We start from the raw sequence: 23,271 nt of genomic DNA, 5'->3' as shown, positions 1-23,271 counted from the left end.
TCTTATTACTGACACAAGGGTGTTATTTTTTTACTTCTAATAATATGAGCAGTATAAATCAATATTTTTCACTTAAATGATTAAGGATCCTAAAATGTGATTAAAAAAATTGCCGGTGCACGTAATTCATGTTTTATGATGGTGACAGTTTGACCGTGAAATCTCTACTTCCATGATTTCCAAGGTGAATTGAAAAGTAACTCCCTATTGTTAAAATGCATTTATTCCTCATGTCATATTTTCTTCACTTCTTTGGTGTTGCATGATGTATGGGAATTAAGTTTATGATCGTTTTCTTTTCAGACTGATTTGTTTGTTTAAAAGTTTTTAAATGATTTGTTCTGTCCCATAAGAGTTCCATGAGAAAACAGCTGATCCAGTTCGCAGGCGACTTAAGCTGGCGGCAAATACAGCTGTCCATATCATATTTGAAATAAATCTCCATAAACACATATACATTTATTATAGGAATTATTGCTTTACTATATTTTCCAATACAGTGCTATTCTCCTTTACTAAAAAGATGTTAAAATGTTAAACATCGTGTTTTTAGGGAATCTGGAAATGTATTACAGTAAACTCCCCCCTCCATCACAGGTTCTATGTTTGCGGTCCAGTTATCCCGTTATTTCATGGATTTTTGTTTTGTACAGTTAAGTACTCTGGTCTAAATCTCGCTTATGTTGCGTGTAATTCCACTATCAACCACTAGATGGCATCAAACATACTTAATTTGAAACTAAATTCAAAAGGCGAAGAATGAAATAGTAAGATCTTATCTTTTGTTGAAAATTATTGAATATCAACTGCTGTAATCCTGCTTTTTACACCTACAGAAAGCAACAGGTTAATTTTATAATGTACATCATTGGGCTCAATTTTTTTTATTTATATCATACAAGTTCACTTAAGATAAGTTAAGTTTGTTAGTTTGGAAAAAACGGCATGTTTATTGACAGATCGTATACTGGTTACACTGTTTGTACACCATTTTTGTGTCATCCATTGCTCTTGCTCAAACAGCTTTCCATCAACCAATGACATTCACTTACACGATGTTATTTGACAAAATGCTAGGAAGATCCTAGGTGCTTACCTGAAATACAAAGACCATTCCAGCAATCATGGAGTACAGGTCGTATTTGCCCAGCTGCTTGCTGAGTGCTGAGCTCATGGCGGACAGAGCCTCCAAGTACTGCTTCAGAACCTTCTTGCCCATGTTGGTCAACACTTCTGATGTATTTCCCTCCAGGTAGCGCTTCATCCAGCTCCCATGTGCTTTCTCTGCCACACGGTATTGTTCAAACCCTACCTCTGGATCAGGAAAAAAAATGTAGTTATTCATAATTTCACAATGTAATTTGTGTTGAACAGCTGCAACGCCTTCACATAGTAAGTAATAGGGCACCAATTGATATATTAATCTGTAGTATCTATATGCTAAGTATTAACATGCTAACTGAAAAAAAATGATCTCATGAGAGAATTATATTTCTCAATAGTGCTTTTGTAGCCCATTCAAGGGCACAGTAATGAAGTAATTTAATTTGACAGACAGCGAATACTCTTGCTCTCCTAATATTTTGGAGTATAACACACTCAGCAGCAAAGTTGGGTGATAAATGGTGACTGGGGATTTGCCAGACAGAGGGTTTGCTAGAAATATTAGAACCTTAAGCCACAGGCATGAATCATGCAATATCGATGGGCCTGGCTCATGTTTCATCAGCCTCAGAGTACAGCAAGTAGTTCATGGCCCTTCAAAGATGCCACAGGTTAGAGGTGCAAGAAAAACACAAGAAGTTGCAAATGACCGGATAATGATTATAACTTTTACCTCACTGCTCCTAATAATACATCTACCGTAATTTAGTGTTGCAGTACCTGTAAAAAGCAAACAGTTTGGATTACTGGTATTTTATTTTCATTGGAAAACAAAAACAAGGACATTCTGACAAATATCTGCAAAATATACACCCATCCATTTTCTACACCACTCAGCTAAATAGGGTCACAGCTAACTGAAGACAACACGTCAGCATTTTGGCATGTGGGAGGAATATAAGAGTACCAGAAGAAAACCTTCGAACACCGGATCTCCTGACTGCGGGGCAGACATGCTAATCACTGCACAACAGCTCTGCAAAATATCATTCTGAGAAATGTTCCTGTACTTATTTAAACTTGTTTTTCAACTCAGTCAGTCAATGTGGACTCTAACAAGCTATTTAATAAACATCTCAGGTGCATTTCCCAAAAGTGACAACTCAAGATTCAATATCTGTGTGTGAAAGGGCAAAAAAATAAAAAATAAAATCAACACATCCAGAAGTAGCTCCGCTGAAATAATTTCCCTCTCATCTCATCACCATGGAAACCTTAGACTAAAATAGAGAGCAAAAATGTCAGTCCGTCTCTCTGCTTGTCCGTCTAATATGGAGAATGTACAAAATCCAGAAAGGGCAAGACGGAGAATTGTTTTCCCTCTCTTTTTATATTATGGTAGTAATAATAAGATTTGGTTATCAGATGACGTATCAGTTGAAGCTATCTTCATTATAATCTCTTACGTGCTGCAACCATTGTATCATATTATTACATCTGAGAGATTGAAGGACAGCAAAAGAAATAGATTGAGACGAGACAGTCCAGTGGCATGAGATATGGAAAATCTGTATGCAATATCACAGTTGAAACATTTTATTTATTTTATTTGAAGGAGACATGTGAATTGGACACAATTAAAAATCTGTTCCAACCATCCAGGAGTCTTAAAGAGGAAGTCAGTTAATCCACCCGTTTTTAGCCATCTCTGGGGGCGGCCATTTTGTCTTCTGTCGACTGCAAATGACATCACAACTGCTTACAACGACCAATAACGGCTCAGATTCAGAAAACAGGTCAGCCGTGATTGGTCATTGTGAGCAGTTGTGATGTCATTTTCATTTGACAGAAGACAAAATGGCCGTCCCCACAGATGGCTAAAAACGAGTGCATTTTGCTGCTTAAATTATATTCCACCAACGCAAAATTAATCAGAATGCCGTGTTTCAACTAGTGGGCCTGCTGGGAACATATTCTTGAAAAAAAATATGTTCGGGTTGACTTCCGCTTAATAGCATGTCTGTGACATTCTTTCGTCAGAATACTGGAACACTGAAATTGAGTCAAGTTACATGTAAGTGAGCCAGCTCGCGTTTTGCTCCAGAAACTGCTGGGCAAATGGGCGGATGACTACGGTTGGAGCTAGAAGTGGCGGCACTTAGAGCCCAGAGTGGAAACAAAATGCGACTGCGAACTGTGAAGCACACGACTGCACGAATTCTGTTTTCCCTGGTGGAGGCAGCACCAAAGCGCTGAGTTACATTGCAGATTAAAGTGATGATCCATGTTTATGGCGCAACAGGAGCCCAGTCGTCACTCGAAAGTGGCTCTGGATCTTTGCCTAGCCTACTTCCCCAATCTGTGGGCAGAGAAACTCAGTGTGGGGCCAGAAATGAAAATCAATTATTCAACAGTGCGGAGGAAGTGCAGAGCGGATCATTCACTGACATGATCAGAAATAGGCAGAAAGAATAAGATTCACTTGATTGTTTAATTTCACACTTAATAGATGGCCAGGCACTCCAGAGACCCGACTATTTTATACATTGACTTAAAAAGCCAATTTTCTGTGTTATGCCCCATTTAAAATAAGGTCAAGTTAAAGTACAATGTGTCGCCCATCCAAATGAAGCCACTGGATTTGCCATTTACCTTTCCCATAGTCCGGAATGCTGTCTTTGAGCAGACAGCTTAGCTGGTGGCCATTGAGATGCAGAAAGCGCAGCTGGTCCCGAAGTGAGGTTTCTTCCAAAACACTCGGAATGACACGGCCCACGCTGTTTTGAGATATGGGCAGGCCCAGAGACAGGGCCAGGGTTGGAGTCAGGTCAACCTGCTCAATTTCATCAGGCTTCTCCATCCCAACTGACAGAGGAAAAAAAAAGCACAAATGTATTCCATTTAGTCAACGTCATAAAAGTGTTATTGCGATTAAAAGTGTTATTGCGATTAAAACAAATGATTTTATTGTTCCTTCTAATCAGAGATTGATAGCATTAAGGGCTGACATTTTCTTTTGATTTGTTTAAGAAACGATTCAACCTTTGTTCCTCCTCAAAATATAAGTTGTCTACACAATTCGCCTTGAAAAGTTGAAGTCTGTTTTTTCACACAATTAAACAAAGTGGATATTTGTACAGCGGCACGGTGGTCGACTGGTTAGCACGTCCGCCTCACAGTTTACAGAGGTCGTGGGTTCGATCCGGGCTCCGGTCTCCCAGTGTGGAGTTTGCATGTTCTCCCCGTGCCTGCGTGGGTTTTCTCCGGGTACTCCGGTTTCCTCCCACATTCCAAAAACATGCTTGGTAAGTTGATTGGACACTCCAAATTGCCCCTAGGTGTGAGTGTGAGTGTGGATGTTTGTTTGTCTCTGTGTGCCCTGCGATTGGTTGGCAACCAATTCAGGGTGTCCACCGCCTACTGCCCGAAGACAGCTGCGATAGGCTCCAGCACGCCCGCGACCCTTGTGAGGATAAGCGGTATGGATAATGGATGGATGGGTATTTGTACATTTTCTACTCCAAAAGGACAGGTTATTGACTAAAGTACAAATAATGCATTCAAACCTTTGCTATTCAAAGTGAAGGCATACATTTTACAGTGCTAAAAGTGTTTAAAATCCCCCTTGACATTGATGCTCTTCTATTTTACCCCAAGCGAACTACGTTAAACATTGCAAGACCACAAGGCACATGCCGGTCCTTACATTCCTTTATAACTGATTCACAACAAAATATTTTAAACTGGTGAGCCTCCATGGATTCACAGCTACTCTCAGCAGAGTGGCTGTGGCAGAACTGATGTGTCATAAATCACCCAAAAAAGGTTTCACTCATTGAATGCTGATTCATGGATGAAAGCACTACACACAATGCTGTGTGCATTGGTGAATTATCAAAATTCCAGAGCTCAACTCTTCACCATAAGCAACTAATCCGATTTGTGGTGATTCTTTCATTTACCGTATCAATAAGCCACATCATGTCAACAAACATTGTGCAGTCAGTGTATAATCATCTTTGCATTAGTCACTGATAGTCGCACCATGGTGAAAGAACATCCTGTGTTGAATCCTTCCATTGACTGCAACTGTAACTTACAGCTAGAACTTTTTAAACCCACAGTGAAAAGTAAAAGGTTAATATTGAGAACAAACGCAAACACTGCCTCATTTAAGCAACACTATGATTCAAGCTTGACAAAATGTTTGAAAGCATAGCTTTCTCTACAATGTATAAGGAGACATTGTAATGCAGTTTGCATTAGCATCAGTCCACCTTGACTAAGGCCTGAGGGCAGGTGAAAACAACCCAAAGACCGATGCAGCTTCCTTCAGGCTCGGGATGTTTTGATTATGAGAAAATCCTGGTACAAGAGATATTTTTTTTTAAACGCAACACAGTATTAATGTGACCACTACATCTGAATTAAGACGGTATATATTTTTTTAAACGCAACACAGTATTAATGTGACCACTAGATCTGAATTAAGACGGTCAATTGTTGTTGTTGTTGTAAAAATATTATGTGAATGCTTTGCTTAACGATCATGATTATACTACACTCGAAGGAGATTTCTTTTTTCTTTGACTTTTGATGAATGATCAGAGGTCACATCGCCGAGATTCGCGTGAAGGCTTCCCTTTGAGTTTTCACATCATAAATCTGTCAGTCAAGTCAAATCAGTCTGTTTGAGATTAAATTTAGGAGGTAAACCAGTTAGCTACTACACGTGATCTAGTATGTAAGGTCATCAACACTTTAAACAGAACCCAGCACTGATCTGTTTACCTTTCCTCTTGAAGGCAGGACTAATGAGCACCAGGGGCGTATTGACTTCTGGTTCTGAGGAGCCTCCGTGGCTACCGGTTTCTGACATCCCGTGGTCTGCGCACAGCACAAGCAGATAGGGCAAAGATCCTTCTGCCTCCTACAATGATGAAAAACACACAATTTAATGGACATCTCAAAGCCCCAAGATTCATATAAAAAACACAACAGAAAATATGGACTATGGACTTCGCGTTGAGCCCTGTTGAGGTGCCCTTGAGAAACTATGCCCAAAATTAATGACACTGTTGTGTGATCAAGATCTGATTTCGAGGGGATTTGGTCATTTCCAATCAATGCCACTGGAGGCTTACAGTGAGAATTCAAAATGTCTGCTGTTTTCCAATGACATTTCAACCACGACACAAGAACTGCCTTGATGAGAAACATCAAACGACAAACTGGTGACACCTCAATCAGGGAAGCTCACAACATTTGTACTTGACATACATTTGTAATGTACAATGGACAACATCACAACTATTGTCAATAATGGTCCCCCAACAAACTGCACTACGTTCAGTTTACTTTCAGTTTCCACTGCCCATCCAGACAGGCACACGCAACAGTGGGACCTCAGTTGGCCAAGTCCATCATGCCTGCCCTTATTCAAGATTTTGCCACTAAACAACATTTGCCATGAATTTTGAGTCCATGTTACTGACTCATTGTTCCTACTAAAAGAGTCCTAACATTTTCCTTGTATTTCTTCAGCAAGCCCTCTATTTAAAGAGGAAGTCAACCCAAACATTTCCTTCAATAATATGTTCAATGCAGGCCCACTAGTGGAAACAAGGCATTCTGATGAATATTGCGTTTGTGGAATAAGAGTTAATCTACCTGTTTTTAGCCATCTCTGGCAGCGGCCATTTTGTCACTTCTGTCGCCTGAAAATGACATCACAGACACTCAGGGCTCGGATAACGACCAATCACAACTCACCGGTTTTCTGAAGCTGAGCCATGATTGGTCGGTATCTGAGCCCTGAGCATCTGTGATGTCATTTTCAGTCGACAGAAGTGACAAAATGGCTGCCCCCCAGAGATGGCTAAAAACGGGTGGATTTTGCTGCTTAACTCATATTCCACAAACACGATATTAATCAGAATGCCATGTTTCAATTAGTGGGCCTGTATAGAACATATTCTTGGAAAAGAAAATTGGGGGGATTGACTTTAAAGATTCGAACATCCTCATCCCTAACTTACAGAGTAGCAGTAATCACTTTCAGCAATTTACTATGGCCATAAAAATGCCAACAGTTTTATGAGGTGCTTGGTATTTTGTGTCAGGCGGTTCAAACACATTTACACAATTAAGTTTAACGTGTGTGTGTGCAAGTTTCCAACAACAAAAGACAGAGATGCGTTGTTGAAGGAAAGGGTGACTGTTGCAGTGCAGTCGTCACAAAGAAATGTAAAATGTCATTGATTGGGCCGATTTATTGGTTGTGCTTTATGATCACCACATTTTGGTGTCGCTGATTAAATTCATTAGCTAAATATTCACATGTACCTTCGAAATGAGGGCACCGTGGATTTTTTTCAGAATATCATCCATCTCCAACAGTTTGGGCTGAATCATAGAACTGTGGGGTCCACTGATGTGACCAATGTGGTCAAGGCCAAGGTAGTGAAGGATGAGAATGTCCCAGTCATCTCTCTTGAGCGTGCTATCCAAGTGGCGGGTCACATTGTTGTCAACCTGCATGAGAAGAGGACAGGTTGTCAACCCGCATGACACAAAAAGACTCAAAAATTAAACGATATACGCCAGTAGTAAAAAAAAAAAACAAATGTCTATGTTTAGTCTGCATAATACGGATGGATGTAAACGGTTTACTATTTGTTAAACTGTTTTAATGAAATGATAAAGGTCTGCCCTATATGACATTTTCAGTTACAAAATGGCAGCTTTCATTTTTAGTAATTTTGTCATCTATGGTGTGCTCTCTTACAACGCAAAGCCTGAGAAAATGAGCACTGATTGAATACACGTCAACATCTTTTACTCTGCCCTGACATTTCAGGTAAGACCCTACAGCAAATCAGCACTGGTTAGTCTGTAGGATAAGACTGAGCAGATTATGTGAAGTCCCCGTCTAGCAAACAGCACTAATGGGCCGTTTCGCTGTCATCTCAGTTCAGAACAGCCTTCATTGTAATACAGTTTACTTGGACTAAACCAGGTGTAGGATTTATAGCAAATTGGGAAGAGTGGAGGTATCGGATCATACTTTTTTACAAGACATGAATATTGTATTGCATTGCAATGCTGCAGTGATTAGTCAATCCAATCCACCAAATTAAATGAATACACTGTGTGGGCCTTACGCGGGGGCTCAGTTGGTTTCAAATGAGTAAGGAGCGTCAAGTCTATTAAGAGATTAGGACTCACATATAAGTTTTGTATATTGGTAGTTACCATGTTCATCTTGAAATAACCGAAAGACGTACTGCCTCTCATTGATGCAACACACGGCCGCCAATTTGTTAATGACAAAGTAACCTGAGGGCTCCCTGAAGATTGGAGACCTTCAAAAAGGAACTCAAAACATGTCTATTTAAAAATACTTACTAACTTTTAAACCTCTCTACTTTTTTTTCCTGACTCCAAAATGTGTTTTGATTTTAACCAGTTGTCTACTGTAACCTTTGAGTTCTTTTCCGTTTTTAAACTCTGTAGCAATTTGAGATTTCTTTGAAATGTAAAGTGCATTTGCATTAATTACAAAATATGATTATTGTGCACTATAGATGTTTAGCAACAGATAGTTCATAAGACTGCAGGTCAAACAAACTATTAAGGAAATTTAATTTCAGATTTAGAGCGCGAACAAGTTTGAAAAATGTTTATCCAGTGAGTAATTCTGTTGCACAATGTCTCAAAGTCTCGCCTCGCTTATAAGCTAACAAGTGACTCAATGGCTTTAATTAGATGTAATCATTTTCAATGAATTACTGCCCACAAGTGATCAAATACGGAGCCAATAGGTCAACGATAAGATCACACATCTTTGCCAAATTCAGCCTATTATAAATGACGAACTTACCTCAGTGTAGTCGGACACAAAGGAAGTTGTGCCATCGTACTCAATGAAGTGTTTGGGGAAGAGGCGCACCCATGTCTCATCTCCATAAAAGATCATTTTTTTCCCGGCTGTTTTGGCTTGCCAAATAAGATTGTCTTCCAATAAGGCTGGGGAATTTAGATTCATCACCACATCAATAAAGCCCGGGATACTGCCAGTGGTAAGAGCCTGGGGAGATTTTTGTTTGGTCATTCTCTTTAGAAAAGTAAGTGTTTCATGATGCAGTAGAACCATACAGTTACAACATATAAATGCAACTAATCGCTAGATCTAGGCGTAAATGTTTTATTCATATTAATGGTGGGGAAACAGACTCCTAAAAAAAAAAAAAAAAAAAAAAAAAAAAAAGACGAGATGCCTCCTTTATTTTGAATCACACAGAAATTCCCACAATACATTTTTTTGTTTTTTTTTTGCCACAAATGTATAAAAAGAAAACAAATGTCCGATAAACTATCATGGGAGCAGTACAAAGGCTGTCATAGTGAGTAGTACAGCCCAAAATTACAGAGGCTGAAGGAATACTGCTATAGAGAACCCTACGACTTGCCTGTAGTCCATTTTGTGATTCTCAAAGGTGTTGAAAAACCCAAGTGGCAATATGGAGTGACTGTCCTTTATTGTCTGAGGGGCATACAATGCCAGGTAGCTCCTTTTAATGAAGGGCCCATTTAGCTTGTCCTTTTTCCCTAATGCAGTTTTTGTGCAGCTGTTGTGTTTTCATTACCCAACGTCACATATCATGCATCCAAAATGCAAAAGGCTCCAGCTCATCTAGTGAAGATAAACGGTATGAAAAATGGATGGATGGATTTACTGTACGGTTCATAAAGGCTTTACAATGGCGGTTGTGACAGTTTAAAACTCTGGGACGGTAAATCTGCTATATCTTTTGTTGAAGTTTTTATCTTCCTGTTAACAATGACAACCTGATAAACTGAGATTACAGTCAATTTCTTCAAAGAAACTGAAGCAGAGACTTTGCTTTTGCTTATTTCCTGGCTCGGCTATTAACTACAGCTGTCATTTCAACAATCTTTCTGCTGCCAGGGCCGATGCGAGTTCTCTGGAAGAGATGGATTGCTCCCCCTTGGTTTCTTCAAATGCAATTTTCAGCCTATTCAAAGACCCAGACTATGATTGGAACAAATAACGCCTTGTCAAGATTGCAGAAAATTATATAAACTACAAGTGCACAACATGCAGGACTAGCTGTAAAACATCAATTAAACAAAAGAAAAAGGGTATATTTTAAGATCCTTCCAGCTGCCAAATACATTGTGATGCTGGCTGAATGGACTGGACTGGAAGCTCATCAACATGCTAATTACTGTCCCACAGTGTTGCTCTGCTCACCATGTGCCATTGCTTGAATGTCAAATACAATATCAGCGGGGTACACTCTCCACTGCTGGCACAGTAAAGGTGCCAAAACATAGATGGAAAACGTCAACATTTTTATGGCCGTTGACCACTCAAAAGCACAAACAACCCAACAATATCACAGCTGTGGTCATGTGCAGAGAGTACCTACACTTTACAGACCTAGATGCTTTCAATTTGGGGTTATGCCACGTAGGGATGGGAATTTGAATAAATGACCTTGATGGGGAAAAAACACTGATAACCGATTAGACCATCTCTCTCGAAATGTCCTGAGCTTCGATACCAGCATCATATTGAGCACAACAACTCTGAGCGGAGTGGCTTTGCTGGCAAGCAAATTAGTTGAAACTGAATTCACAGTGCCTTTGCCGATTGAAACTCCATTCTTGTTCATTGACTTCAAGAAACAATTATAATTATTAAAACTCTGTGATTATTGCCACCTTCGGTAGTTCTTGCTTTCCTGCACCAGATTTTTTTTTTATTCAATCATTTGTCTCACCTGAATGTAAAGACTGGTGTAAAGAAATGTGATCACTTGGTCCCCTATGTCCATACTCCTGAGGCAAATACTCAACTTTTAGACATCCACAATGAGTTACTGCCATTGCTGCTGCAGTCATTACCTGAATTTACTGTCAAAATTGAGTGCCTCAAAAATATGTACTGACAGCTGTGCCAGTCAGAGTCAGTGAGGCTCAACTGGCCACATGTGAAAAAGGGAATGGGGAGAAAGCCAATTCCTTGCCAGCGTCTTCAAGAGATGACCACACTGCTGTGGCTTAAATGATGTAGATTTCCAGAAATAACAAACATTTGCCCATAAATGCACTGGTGTCATATTCAGTGATGTCACATGTGATGTATGATGATTTGCTCACATGTGTCAAAATAGGCTGCAATGCAGTGACGGGGGTAGGATGTGCTAATAGTAGGTGTGTGCTGCCACCTACTGGTAACATTTTCAATTTTAATGCTGTAGCCTGTAGTTAAAACAAAAACACCCCCCAAAAAATATAAAATTATAAATTGAGAAGTTCGGCTACTCGTTTCCCCTGATACTAATTTTCTTTTGTAGTTCCAATTTTGTAGCAAGAGTATAAGAATTTTATTCTCTCTGTGCACAAAGGAAGGTCCAATGACATGGAAGAGCAAGACAGAGCAGTGCTAAATATTGTTGTGAAATTACTGAGCACCTCCCTTAAAGTGAAGGTCAACCCGAACATTTTTTTCAAGAATATGTTCTATGCAAGTCCACTAATTGAAACAAACCATTCTGATAAATATTGCGTTTGTGGAATAAGAGTTAATCCACGTGTTTTTAGCCATCTCTGGAGGCGGCCATTTGATCACTTCTGTCGACTGAAAATGACATCACAACTACCCAGGTAACGACCAATCACGGCTCAGCTTTAGAAAACAGGCGAGCTGTGATTGGTTGTTACCTGTGCCCTGGGTAGTTGTGATGTCATTTTCAGTCGACAGAAATGAGATGGCTAAAAATGGGTGGATTTTGCTGCTTATCTCAAATTCCACAAACGCAATGTTAATCAGAATGTCGTATTTTAATTAGTGGGTCTGCTGGAAACATATTCTTGAAAAAAATATGTTTGGGTTGATTTGCCCTTCAAATGAATAGCTTCATCCTGCCAGCTCCCCAAAATGACATGTTTACATGATTCTCCAGTGGTTGTGATGTCTTGCTTTGCGCTGTTGTCGTCAGCAAATCTGTCATTTATGAATTATGGCGGAACATTTGTCTCACGCCTAAAGGCCATCTTAATCGCCATCAGATCATCCCTCCTCTAGATCCTTAGTGATCACCTTAACAGAACTACCCTGAATCCTAAATCACAGCAAACCCCCCGAAGTCAATTGAACAACATTTTTGGAGCACGATAATCCTCTGAAGTCACACAGTAAGACAGGATTCATACCACAAGACATCAGCATTTCATATTTCAGGTCCCACCCACCCAATACAATAAATGAATTTTCTGACCCTCACCACTTGTATGACAGTTAATGGCTTACTTAAAACACTGCAGGTGATCAAGATTCTTCTAATGATCAACTTGTGACATTTCATTAGACTAAACAACAAGACTTTACTGCAACTTGACAATAATTTTACTGTCACTATCAATTTATCATGAATAATATGAAACATGATATGAAAATCTGGACACTCAACTGCTGTTTTGCATGAACCGACCGCTTCTGTTTTGTTTTGATTTCCCTTTTTCAAAGCATTCCACAAAATATCTCCCATGCAGCAATACCGGCTTTCCCAGTCTGTCCAACTGTCCTTTAAGCAGACTCTTTGTGCTGTGCATGATAAAACACATTTTATGACCAATTCATGCAAGAAATTGTTACATTTTCTGGTAACTTTGTTCTATTAATCTTGATTGTCAAGTGGTCATAATGCTGTGGCCAGCCCAAGACCTGCATGTACAGTACACGTGTAGGTTCTAAACAACGGCGGTAGATTCAACCTGTGGAGCCTAAGAATAGTATACAATACTACGGGTCGATGAAACAACTCTCCCACTTACTTTAATCCTGGGCATGGTGACAGTTGGAATTCTAGCTTTAGCCACATAGCTAAGCGTTGAGCCTCTCTCCACCAGGTGTCTCGTGTAAGGCATGTACGTGCGACCATTGGCTCCAAACACAAAGTCCTCCCGCAGTGCATCGACTAACATGATTACTACCCTTTTGAACAAGGGCTGCGGGTCGTAAGACGAATTGGGCGAGCCCCCTGGAATTGAAGCGACATACTTCATAAGTGGCAGCAGATTTTCGATGGTGAGTGAGTGAGAACAAGCCGGCTGAACTTACCCGACAGCGGCTCCGCAGGCAGGTCTTGCCTGCTCTTGGGCGACAGAGAAGACTTGACAGGTACAGGGAAAAATCCCCTCAGAAAGAGGGCAACCCCCAACACTTCAAATATTAAAATTAATGAGGCAAATGCAGACGAACGGACTTTCATTTTTTTTCTGTGCTTGATGATGGTTCAATAAGGTTCAATGAGTGGCTTCGGTAAGTTAGCTAGCAACCAACATAACCCGTCATCGCATACGTTTTGTATTACAATACCGTCATACATTCAATTACAGCGGTCAAACACTACAATGCATAGCAGACCGTTAACAACAGAAGCGGTATTTACCATACAATTTATAGACCACAAACAAAAACACATCTCGGTGTCGCCATTCAGATCAACTTCCGCGTTTTTTGTTGAACTACGGAAATTGCAAAGGGTAAAAAAAAAAAAAAAAAACTAGACTCAGAGCAGTAACCACGCATTTTAATGGGTTGAAAACATCATGCAGGAAATTATTTTTATCATAATGACGTCCGCAGATGTTACACATGTCCTTAATCTGGACATTTAATAAAACAGAGCCGAGCGGAGGGGTCTTCAATCCTGTCCTTGGGGCCTGCTATCCAGCCTGTTATTTCATCCCTCGCTGCTGCTGCAACACACCTGGTTCAAATGATTACCAGCAAGCAGAAACTGTATAACGATCCTGATGTTTTGAATCAGGTGTGTTGAATTTGGCAGAGATGGAAAACAGGTAGGACAGCGGCCCCCGAGGAACAGGATTGTACACCCCTGGCCTAGAGAAAGAGGTGACGTGATCATTTGAGGGGACAAAGAGATTAAAAATATTGAATAATTATTAATTGATTTGGGACATAGATATCACCATTTGCATTTATATGTGCAGTTTTATGAGAGCTATCGGTGAGATAATCTAAAATGCCCACAAGTTATTTGTGTTAGTGGATGCAAGGGCAGTTAATCAAAATATCACATTACAGTAGTACAATATTTATATATTATATATTCTCCACAAAAAAAAGTTAATATAGAGAAATTTCTGTTATTTTGTTTATGTAAAGGAATTACCCTTATTTGTAGAAAATGTATGCAAATGGTGAAATGTTTTCATGCATAAACTTAACAAATTCAACTTTTTCAGTACCATTTTATTTATAAGTGAACAATGCAGTCTTTCACAACAGACCTCTAAGGTAACATACTACATTTTTGTTTAAATATAATACAGTCACATTTACTCTACTTGTCTTTCCTCTTCAGAACATTAATAAAAACATCTTTGGGTACTTCCACGTTGCCAATACGCCTCATCTTCTTTTTGCCTTCGGCCTGTTTCTTCAGGAGCTTCATCTTGCGTGTTATGTCACCTCCATACTTGCAACAAAGAATGCTTAATTTAATTTGTGGAAACGTCATTCCAAATTATACAGTATGGATGGAAAAATAAAAAGACACCTACACATTTTGCGAGGACATTTTTTCTGTATGCCTTTATTCTGAAAGAGCCACACAATGGCACGTTATTTGCCTTAAAGCACTTTTTGGTGTATAGTAAATAAATAACTTTTTACTCACGTCTCTCTTGCAATGATTTTACTTCCGATAGCTGCTTGTACAGCAATCTCAAACATTTGCCTTGGTATGGAATCCTTGAGTCGCTCACATATGGCTTTTCCTGTGTTGTATGCACGTGCTCTGCAAAGAGAACAACAATAGTATATTTGCAAAAACATATGTGATACCTCCTTGTCCTCCTCTGTTAATGACTGCTACTAACCGATATTGGTAGTCTTAAATCCACCCTACTCTGAATATGCAAGAATAAATTACAGAGATGTGGATTTAAATGCATGTATACATGTACATCTCAATAAGTGAGAATACCCAAGATTTGTTGTTTTTTTTAACTCATTCACTGCTACAAATTTTCAGACCATATTTTATCATAATGCTTGAAAAAAATATATATATATGTATGTAAGACACTGAATTTGGGGTATTCATTAGCTGTAAGCTTTAGTCATCTCAATAATAAATAATGAAATATTTCACTTCTGTGTAGCGAATCTATATGACTTTCACTTTTTGAATTTAAAACTCCAGAAAATTTTTTTTTTGTAATTTTTTTTTTTACAATATCGTAATTTATTGAGATGCGCCTGTAAGCCCAAACCATCTCAAATCAACACAACTGAATTTCTACAGCACTTGAACAACAACCGCAGCTGTAACAAAGTGAACATATAATCCTCTAATGATATCCGTCTGAAAACAACTTCAGTAGCTACAGAAAATGTGCATTATATATAATTATCCTGCCTTGAAATCCCATTGCCTTGAATGAATCATCAAGTAAGACCATGTTGGGCACAGCTCCAAGGGTTGTAGCAGACATGGTTGGGAGAGCAGCCTTCATCAGTGATTGGAAAGACTTCAATTACCAGGATGTGCACTCGCTTCCACACTGGTTTTGGTGCATGCATGAAGCACTACTTCTGTGCGTCATCACTTTTGATCTGTGACTCCATTGTCCTGTCTACTAGGTAATAAAAAATATAACACTGACGGCCAAGTAGACTAGTAGTTTCCAAGTAGTTTCTTTCCATGTTACCCTGATTATCAAATACATTTTATCCTCCATGAACTAGACTAATCTTACCAGCAATGAAGGACCTTTTAAACCTTTGTTGTGAGACTGAGGACGATGATTAAAACGGGATTTTTATTTATTTATTTATTTTTTTACACGGATTACTGTGTGTCCATTTAACAAGGTATATAGTGTATATCAAGCAACAAAAGCACTATAGGACCATCCAGCTCAGCAAAATGTTGACAATCATCCTGATCCCATCATGACAAAGTCAAGGGTGTTCTGAACACATCTTGAAATTAATCAACCATGGGGGATGTTATGTAAGGCCACACATCTGTGTAGTTTGGGTATTGAGTAGGGGAAAAAAAGACTTTGATTCCACAACATCTGACCTCTGCTGTATGAAACCCACCTGTGCACAATTATGGTGAGTTCTTCCACTGGGCGCCCATTCAATAGAATATCCATCTTTATAAGGTCAGCCGCCTGATAGCCTGTGTTTTCATAATCAAAGCTATGAATGAAAATCAAAATGGATGTCACATGTTAAATACTTATAATGCATGTAAAATATATAGTATTACAGTACCATATTGTATACTAATGCATTATACACTATAGGGATGAGCATTGGACAAAATTACCATGATTGACGAGTGAAAATTAGCTGTCACTGACTGGATTTATTATTTTAAATTTCTCTAAATGTTACTTATTGGGGTTAATTGTTAGTGTGCATAAAAATACACATATATTTACAATGGATGGGAAAATTAATTCAGAATCTTCTGAACTCCTGTTTCCATGTCAAGGTCTCATACAATGTAAAAATTCTGCCCGGGATAGCAGCGGAAGCCTGTGTGAATTAAGCTCTACTGAAATTCAGCTTTTCATAGTCGATGTCATGCTATTCTTTAGAAAAAAAAATAGGTGAGATTTAATAAACACTGCCACTGCCTCTTGCAGCAAAGTAGTGCACTCCAATTTGCCACACTTCCTTCATGGCACAATTGATCAACAATCAATTCCACACTATTGACATTTTTTTTTCATTCATTCCATTAATTCATCGATTATACCCCTCACCCTTTAAACTAAAATGTATTTTTTCATTTTGGGAAATACACAAGAGTGAAAATGGACTGTGATCTTCCATGAATTATTTTACCTGGCATATCCAGAAGACAGAGACTTGAGGAGGTCATAGAAATCTACAACAATTTCATTTAAAGGAAAGAGATACTTCATCATCACACGATGGTCATCTATGTACACCATATTATTCTGGATGCCTCTGCGATTCTACATGGGTACAAACAACACAAATTTTTTTTGTGAATTACAAAGGCAGAACAAATATTCAGGTGCATGTCTGTTAAGCAGAATATATATCTTACCAAGCAGAGAGTCATAATCTTGCCAGTGTATGTGTCAGGTGCTATGATGGTGCCCAGCACCATTGGTTCTAAATACTCCGACACTACCGATCTGTCTGGAAACTGAGCTGGGTTCACTACTGTGATCTCCTCCTTGCCATGTTCCTGTAACAAATGCAAAAAACATTTACACGCGCAAGTTGAACGAGCCATTATCTTCAGTTCCAGTTTCTACTGATGCTATCGTGTATAAGAAGCACGATTCAAATTTAAAGTTAACTTCTGTGCATTTGTAAATTATAGTTCTGTTGACATTAGGATATCATTAATTCAGTCATGGAAACTTGTATTTTGCATACAGTGAGTGTAATGTAACTCTAAAGTAAGGGTAGGAAATACAGCCTGGGTGCAACTCTTACCTTGATGAGTTTAGCTGACGAGAGCATCGCTTTATAAGGCACCGTTGGTGCTGTTATGATAACAGAGGCGTTGTATTCCTGCTCCAGCCTCTGATTAAACACCTCCATATGAAGGAGTCCCAGGAAGCCCAGCCTGTGAATCGTGTTACATAACATTCATTACAGAGAAAGCCGTCTGATTATTCACCCATCAACACCAAAACGTGTCAGAACTCGCATGATACAAAATTTAGCGCATAATTAGGGTTTGCAAAACCAGATCGGTACTCACCTCCAACCAGCTCCGAGGGCCAAACTGCTGTCTCGCTGCACTGTCACACTTGAGTCATTTAGTGTCAGTCTCTCGATGGCACTTCGAAGGCCCGGGTATTCTGACTGGTCCACTGCATACATACCTGGCAAACAAGCGAACCGTCGCTAAATTCGGAGGTGGTGTTGTTGGTGCTGGTTCATCACCAAATTCCTTTTCTTAAAGGGGAAGTCAACCCAAAGATATTTTTTCCAGAATATGTTCTATGCAGGCTCAACAGTCTAAATAGGGCATATTGCATTTGTGGAGTATGAAAAATCCACCCATTTTTAGCTAGCTCAGGGGGCGGCCATTTTGTCATTTCTGTTGACTGAAGATGACATTGAAGTTGCTGAGGGTTCAGATAACGACCAATTATGGCTGAGCTTCAGAAAACAAGTGAGCCGTAATTGGTCGTTACCTGAGCCCTGAACAACTTCAATGTTATCTTCAGTCAACAGAAGTGACAAAATGGCCGCCCCCCGAGATGGCTAAAAGTCGGTGCATTTTGCTGCAATATTCAGCAAATGCAAATGCAATATTAATGAGAATGATGTATTTCAACTAGTGTGCCTGCATAGAACATATTCTGGAAAAAAAACATGTTTGGGTTCATTTCCGCTTTAAGTGGTGGCATATAAACTGTATTGTCTCTCAGAACCAATATGGGAGACGCTTTTTTCTTTTACTACAATTTGTGAAAATACCACATCACATGAGGATATTCCTTACCAGCAAACACCATTGCTTTGGCTGGCTTAAAGCCGGGCAGAGCTTCCACTGGCTGGTCCTGGAGGTACAGGGTGTCCCCAATCTGCGCCTCCTTTACCTCCTTCATCCCGGCTATGAGGTAGCCCACCTGTCCAGCAAATCTGAAACGCAAACCATCTCCAGCTCAAAACAAGCATAAGAAATATCTTTAAGGACAAGTGGATGAATCCGCGCATGGATATTGCATTACGGTACTCTATTGTCGAGCCATGCTTGTTGCAAAGACTCATTGTTCAGCCTCTTTGTACGTATAGACCCACCACAGAAATACTAGCATACTAAATTAAATAAAATTTGATTTGATTTAAAAATCACCATTAAAAGTGGTTGCATTTACGGATGTGTCACTTGCTCGAAGTTATGTGTGATAACTTCTTAACCTTTGTGCATTTTGACAGAAGAATGTCAAAAACATTTTATGAAACAACAGGGAAATTATTTAAATTGCGACAAAAAAAAAAAACATAAGTTCAGTGACTTGATCTTGTTTTATTTTAAAACCATTGTGAAGGTGTATAAAAAAGCACATCTACAAAAATCCTGAAAATATGAGAAAAAAAAAGATGTTATAAAGATGAAGTGACCTTTCACCTTTTGGAAATACTGTAAGCTAATATTCATTTGTAGATACATCTTAAAACCTATTTTGAGGTCACAGTTTATGATACACTGCCTGTGTTGAATGACTTCCCCGTGTGACAGCTAAATAGTACATCACACCATTCTTTGGGCACTTGTCAAAAACATGTCATGAGTCAAGACAGAATGCATCTTACAGTTTTTGTGTGGGGTGCTCCTCTGGACGAAGGAGCCCGAGCTCGTTAACCTCGTAAGCTTTGCCAAGATGTGCCGACACGATCTTGTCCCCTTTTTTGACATGACCCGCAAACACAGCGATGTTAGTCACTACTCCTCTGTAGTGGTCAAAATTGGAGTCAAAGACTAGCGCTTTGAACGGGTCATGGACAATTGCCGTAGGCCTGAGGGAACATCGAAAAAAAAATTTAGTGATGTGTCTCAACATTGCCTCATGTCCCGAATGATAATAACTTTATTGGGCTGCTTCTTACGGTGGAATTCTCTCTACAACCGCTTGGAGAACACTTTCAACATTTGTACCCATCTTAGCTGAAATCTGAAACAAGAGGAATTCCCCAAAACAATTATATACTTGATGGAGCTGAAAAGCGGTGCAAGTGTTCTTCAACTTACCCGAATGCAGTCCTCACGAGGAATGTCAAACACTTTTTCAATCTGTGACTCCACTCTTTCTGGATCTGCGTTTTTCAAATCAATCTGAAGGATTAGTAATTGGAAATTAAGTATTAGATCCTAAACATCCTTGAAATGTGATGAGAAAAATATCAAGAAATAAGGATTTGGTCACTTGACCCGGCAGTGTCAGGCAAAGGCTAAACACAGTTCACTTTTTTGTGTGCATTTGGTTCAGCTTTTATTGTAATTGTTGCCCAATATAGTTTAAGACGCATGCAATGCTGTTCCATGTCAAGTCAAATTCTGTAAAATTCTCTTCACACAAAAATGCATGTTGGTCAAATTCATTTCGATTCGTACAACTTTAAGGGTGTTAAGACTTCCACTAAAAGGAGGTTCCACTCAAATGAGAAGCAGTTTCTTACCTTGTTAATGACAGGGATGATTGTGAGCTGAGCTTCAAAAGCCAGGTAGAAGTTGGCCACTGTCTGCGCTTGAATGCCCTTCAAAACCACAGACATCAACAATGGCATGCATCGACTACACACACACACACACATTTGCAGAAACAACCATGCCGCGGCTCTTGTACCTGATTGGCGTCGACAATCAGCAGGACACCCTGACAGGCAGATATGGATCGAGACACTTCATAGCTAAAGTCAACGTGGCCCTGTGGAGAGATGCACATAAAATCACTTATCATCACATGAAGGAATATAGTTATCAAGAATATTATTAATGCACTTCCAGGCAGTGCATTGCCGGAAACAGCATCCCCTAGCTAACTCTGACTAGGAACGCCGTATACACATTAAACTCACTCTGCGTACTCATACTACTACCACCATTAAAGATTAAGTCAACGCAAACATTTTTTTCAAGAATATGTTCTATGCAAGCCCCATAGTTGAAACAGGGCATTCTGATAAATTTGTGTCTGTGGAATAAGTGTTAATCCACTCGTTTTTAGCCATCTCTTGGGGCGGCCATTTTGTCTTATGTCGACTGAAAATGACATCACCACTGCTCACAAAGACCACCATCACGGCTCAGATTCAGAACAAGGGTCAGCCGTGATTTGTCATTGTGAGCAGTTGTGATGTCATTTTCAGTCGACAGAAGACAAAATGGCCACCCCCAGAGATGGCTAAAACGAGTGCATTTTGCTGCTTAACTTATATTCCACAAACGCAAAATTAATCAGAATGCCGTGTTGGAACTAGTGGGCCTGCTGGGAACATATTCTTAAAAATATTTTTTTCAAGAATATGTTCTATTCAAGCCCACATTCTGATAAATATTGCGTTTGCGGAATAAGAGTAAATCCACCCGTTTTTAGCCATCTCTGGGGGTAGCCATTTTGTCACTTCTGTCGACTGAAAATGACATTGCAACTGCTCAATGCTGGGATAACAACCAATCACGGCTGACCTGTTTTTTGTAGTTGACCCGTGATTGGTCGTTACCTGAGCTCTGAGCAGTTGTGATGTCATTTTCAGTCGACAGAAGTGAAAAATTGGCCACCCCATGCGATGGCTAAAAAGGGGTGGATTTTGCTGCTTAACGCAATATTAATCAGAATGCCATGTTTCAACTAGTGGGCCTGCTGGGACCACATTCTTGCAAAAAATGTGTTTGGGTTGATTTCCATTTTAAGTAAAGTAAGTATTTGAAAAAAAAAACCTGTACATTTCATCAGGTATTATTTTTTGGACAATTGAAGAAGCATAGGGAGAACATGACCACATATTGTCATTCAACTTGGAGTGTTTTATTTTTACATGTCAATATGAATAGCAGTTCATGCTAAAATTGAACTAAAAACACAATGGAAAAAGCTTGACCCAAGCTGGAACTATTTTTTCCTATATCCATTATCTCCTAGGGAATTATATCAAAACAGCAGACAAATAATAGCCCATAATGGCCTGTGTTTTACTTTATTACACAAACTCCAAGGGAGGACTTACTGGTGTGTCAATGAGGTTCAGGAGGTGCTGCTGGCCGCGGTGTGTGTAAAACAAAGAGGCCGTCTGGGCCTTCACAGTTATGCCTCTCTCTCGCTCCACCTGGAGCTTGTCCAGCACCTGTTTGTTCTTGTCTGTCTTTGCTATGGCGCCTGTTAATGACACTCATTAATTAAACCTTACTTAAACAATGTCAACACATTGTTTACGATAACCCACAACATGATTAAGGGAAACCCATTGGACACTTCTAGGTCCACCTAAACAACATAGAGATCTAATACCCGAACTAAAAATATGTCATTAATATCGTTTGATTGGAACCATGCTGAGAGTTTATCGTGGTTTGAAAAAGTCAAGGTTTCAACAATGGCTAATACTGGCTGTCACCGGTAATGAGCTCTTCATTTCGCTTTTGTGGGGACGTCTAAGCAGGACAATATGAGTAGCCCACAGGTCTGTTCTAAAATAGTAGCTCACCAGTGATCAGACACTGTGGCGAACTTAGAAGAATTAAAATAGAAGAAGAATGTTAACATTTATTTATTTAAACTCTGTAAATGTTTCTGCTCATTTTTGCCTTAAAACAAAAAACTTTAATCATAACGAAAAAGAGCCATTTATCTAAAATCGAATAGGCCTATACAAAATATAACCAATCAAATCTACTGATCAGTGGTGCGATATCCAGCAGTTTTTGCAAACATACCTGTCATTTCCAATAGTCTGTCAGCCAGTGTGCTTTTTCCATGGTCAATATGTGCAATGATGCAAAAATTCCTGATTCTATCCACAGGAAACTTAGATAGGTCAATGACTTCCTACAAGACAGTATAAAACAAAGATCTGGTCAATGGAACATTGAAGCTTCTAAATAGAAAACAAGAGCTTTAATTTCACAGCTGGTGTTACCTTGTCACTTTGGGTGCTGAAGTTCGAAAGCTGCAGTTTGAAATTATTGGAAACAATAAGCAGTCTCTTCATCCAGCAATGTCTTAACACCGAATAACTCATACTATTGTTTGCCATTTTCCGTCTGTACATTTTAAAAAGTAAAACACATCGTGGTAGTGGCGTTCCACACCACCGGTGGACGACAGAAACAATCATAATTCGGTTGTCAATCCCACAGCAAGATAAACCTAAGTAAAATATCAATTATGCACTGCAGACGGGGTATAATAAAATATTGCAAAAATTGCTAAACCCGTCACACTAGTTAGCATTAATGGAGAGTTACAGCTATTCTTAAAAAAATCCCGAGATCTTGTAAGTTTACAGTCCTGTAACAACCCCGGACACGAACCTCGAGGGCGCTGACATCTTGCGTGACGTTACAGCGGCAAAGGATTCTGGGAAAACAAGTCTTC

The 23,271-nt window shown here is 39.4% G+C and overlaps 2 protein-coding genes across 3 annotated transcripts in view; both read right to left on the bottom strand.

Moving 5' to 3' along the window:
- Positions 1-13,910, bottom strand: part of pigg (phosphatidylinositol glycan anchor biosynthesis class G (EMM blood group)) — a 41,351-nt gene extending 27,441 nt beyond the window's left edge. Inside the window, exons 1-7 of one of the 2 annotated variants that reach the window (XM_086013252.1) lie at positions 13,256-13,910; positions 12,970-13,175; positions 8,987-9,193; positions 7,450-7,638; positions 5,896-6,034; positions 3,757-3,969; positions 1,097-1,314 (exon numbers count right to left, since the gene is read on the bottom strand). In XM_086013252.1, the coding sequence (XP_085869378.1) occupies positions 1,097-1,314; positions 3,757-3,969; positions 5,896-6,034; positions 7,450-7,638; positions 8,987-9,193; positions 12,970-13,175; positions 13,256-13,406 (1,323 nt within the window). In that variant the 5' untranslated portion in view covers positions 13,407-13,910. The remainder of the gene's footprint in view (positions 1-1,096; positions 1,315-3,756; positions 3,970-5,895; positions 6,035-7,449; positions 7,639-8,986; positions 9,194-12,969; positions 13,176-13,255) is intronic. The other variant, XM_086013242.1, reaches the window with a different exon arrangement.
- Positions 13,911-14,392: 482 nt separating this feature from the next.
- On the bottom strand, positions 14,393-23,251 carry guf1 (GTP binding elongation factor GUF1). The gene is made up of 17 exons (XM_086013265.1): positions 22,814-23,251; positions 22,611-22,722; positions 21,905-22,053; positions 20,524-20,604; positions 20,357-20,434; positions 19,929-20,012; positions 19,787-19,851; positions 19,493-19,696; positions 18,678-18,817; positions 17,928-18,051; positions 17,657-17,789; positions 17,259-17,402; positions 17,030-17,163; positions 16,274-16,375; positions 14,841-14,960; positions 14,725-14,761; positions 14,393-14,639 (listed from the first exon to the last, which is right to left on the bottom strand). Exons 1-17 carry the CDS (start codon positions 23,009-23,011, stop codon positions 14,505-14,507), a joined length of 2,040 nt encoding a protein of 679 aa, XP_085869391.1. The 5' UTR covers positions 23,012-23,251; the 3' UTR covers positions 14,393-14,504.
- Positions 23,252-23,271: the final 20 nt, after the last annotated feature.

The sequence above is a fragment of the Filicampus tigris genome, chromosome 2 (assembly GCF_054856515.1).
Source record: "Filicampus tigris isolate MCC_2025a chromosome 2, RoL_Ftig_1.0, whole genome shotgun sequence".
Classification (NCBI taxonomy): Eukaryota; Metazoa; Chordata; class Actinopteri; order Syngnathiformes; family Syngnathidae; genus Filicampus; species Filicampus tigris.
This window is presented reverse-complemented; position numbering and strand designations above follow the sequence as displayed.

Bases quoted from the DNA above. Each gene is read 5' to 3' on its own strand.
- guf1 (XM_086013265.1), bottom strand. From the start codon at position 23,011: ATGATTGTTTCTGTCGTCCACCGGTGGTGTGGAACGCCACTACCACGA. The intron at 20,435-20,523 runs GTACAAGAGCCG...GTGGTTTTGAAG, and splicing joins TGATTGTCGACGCCAATCAG to GGCATTCAAGCGCAGACAGT. The intron at 19,697-19,786 runs GTAAGAAGCAGC...ATGTTCCCTCAG, and splicing joins GTTGTAGAGAGAATTCCACC to GCCTACGGCAATTGTCCATG.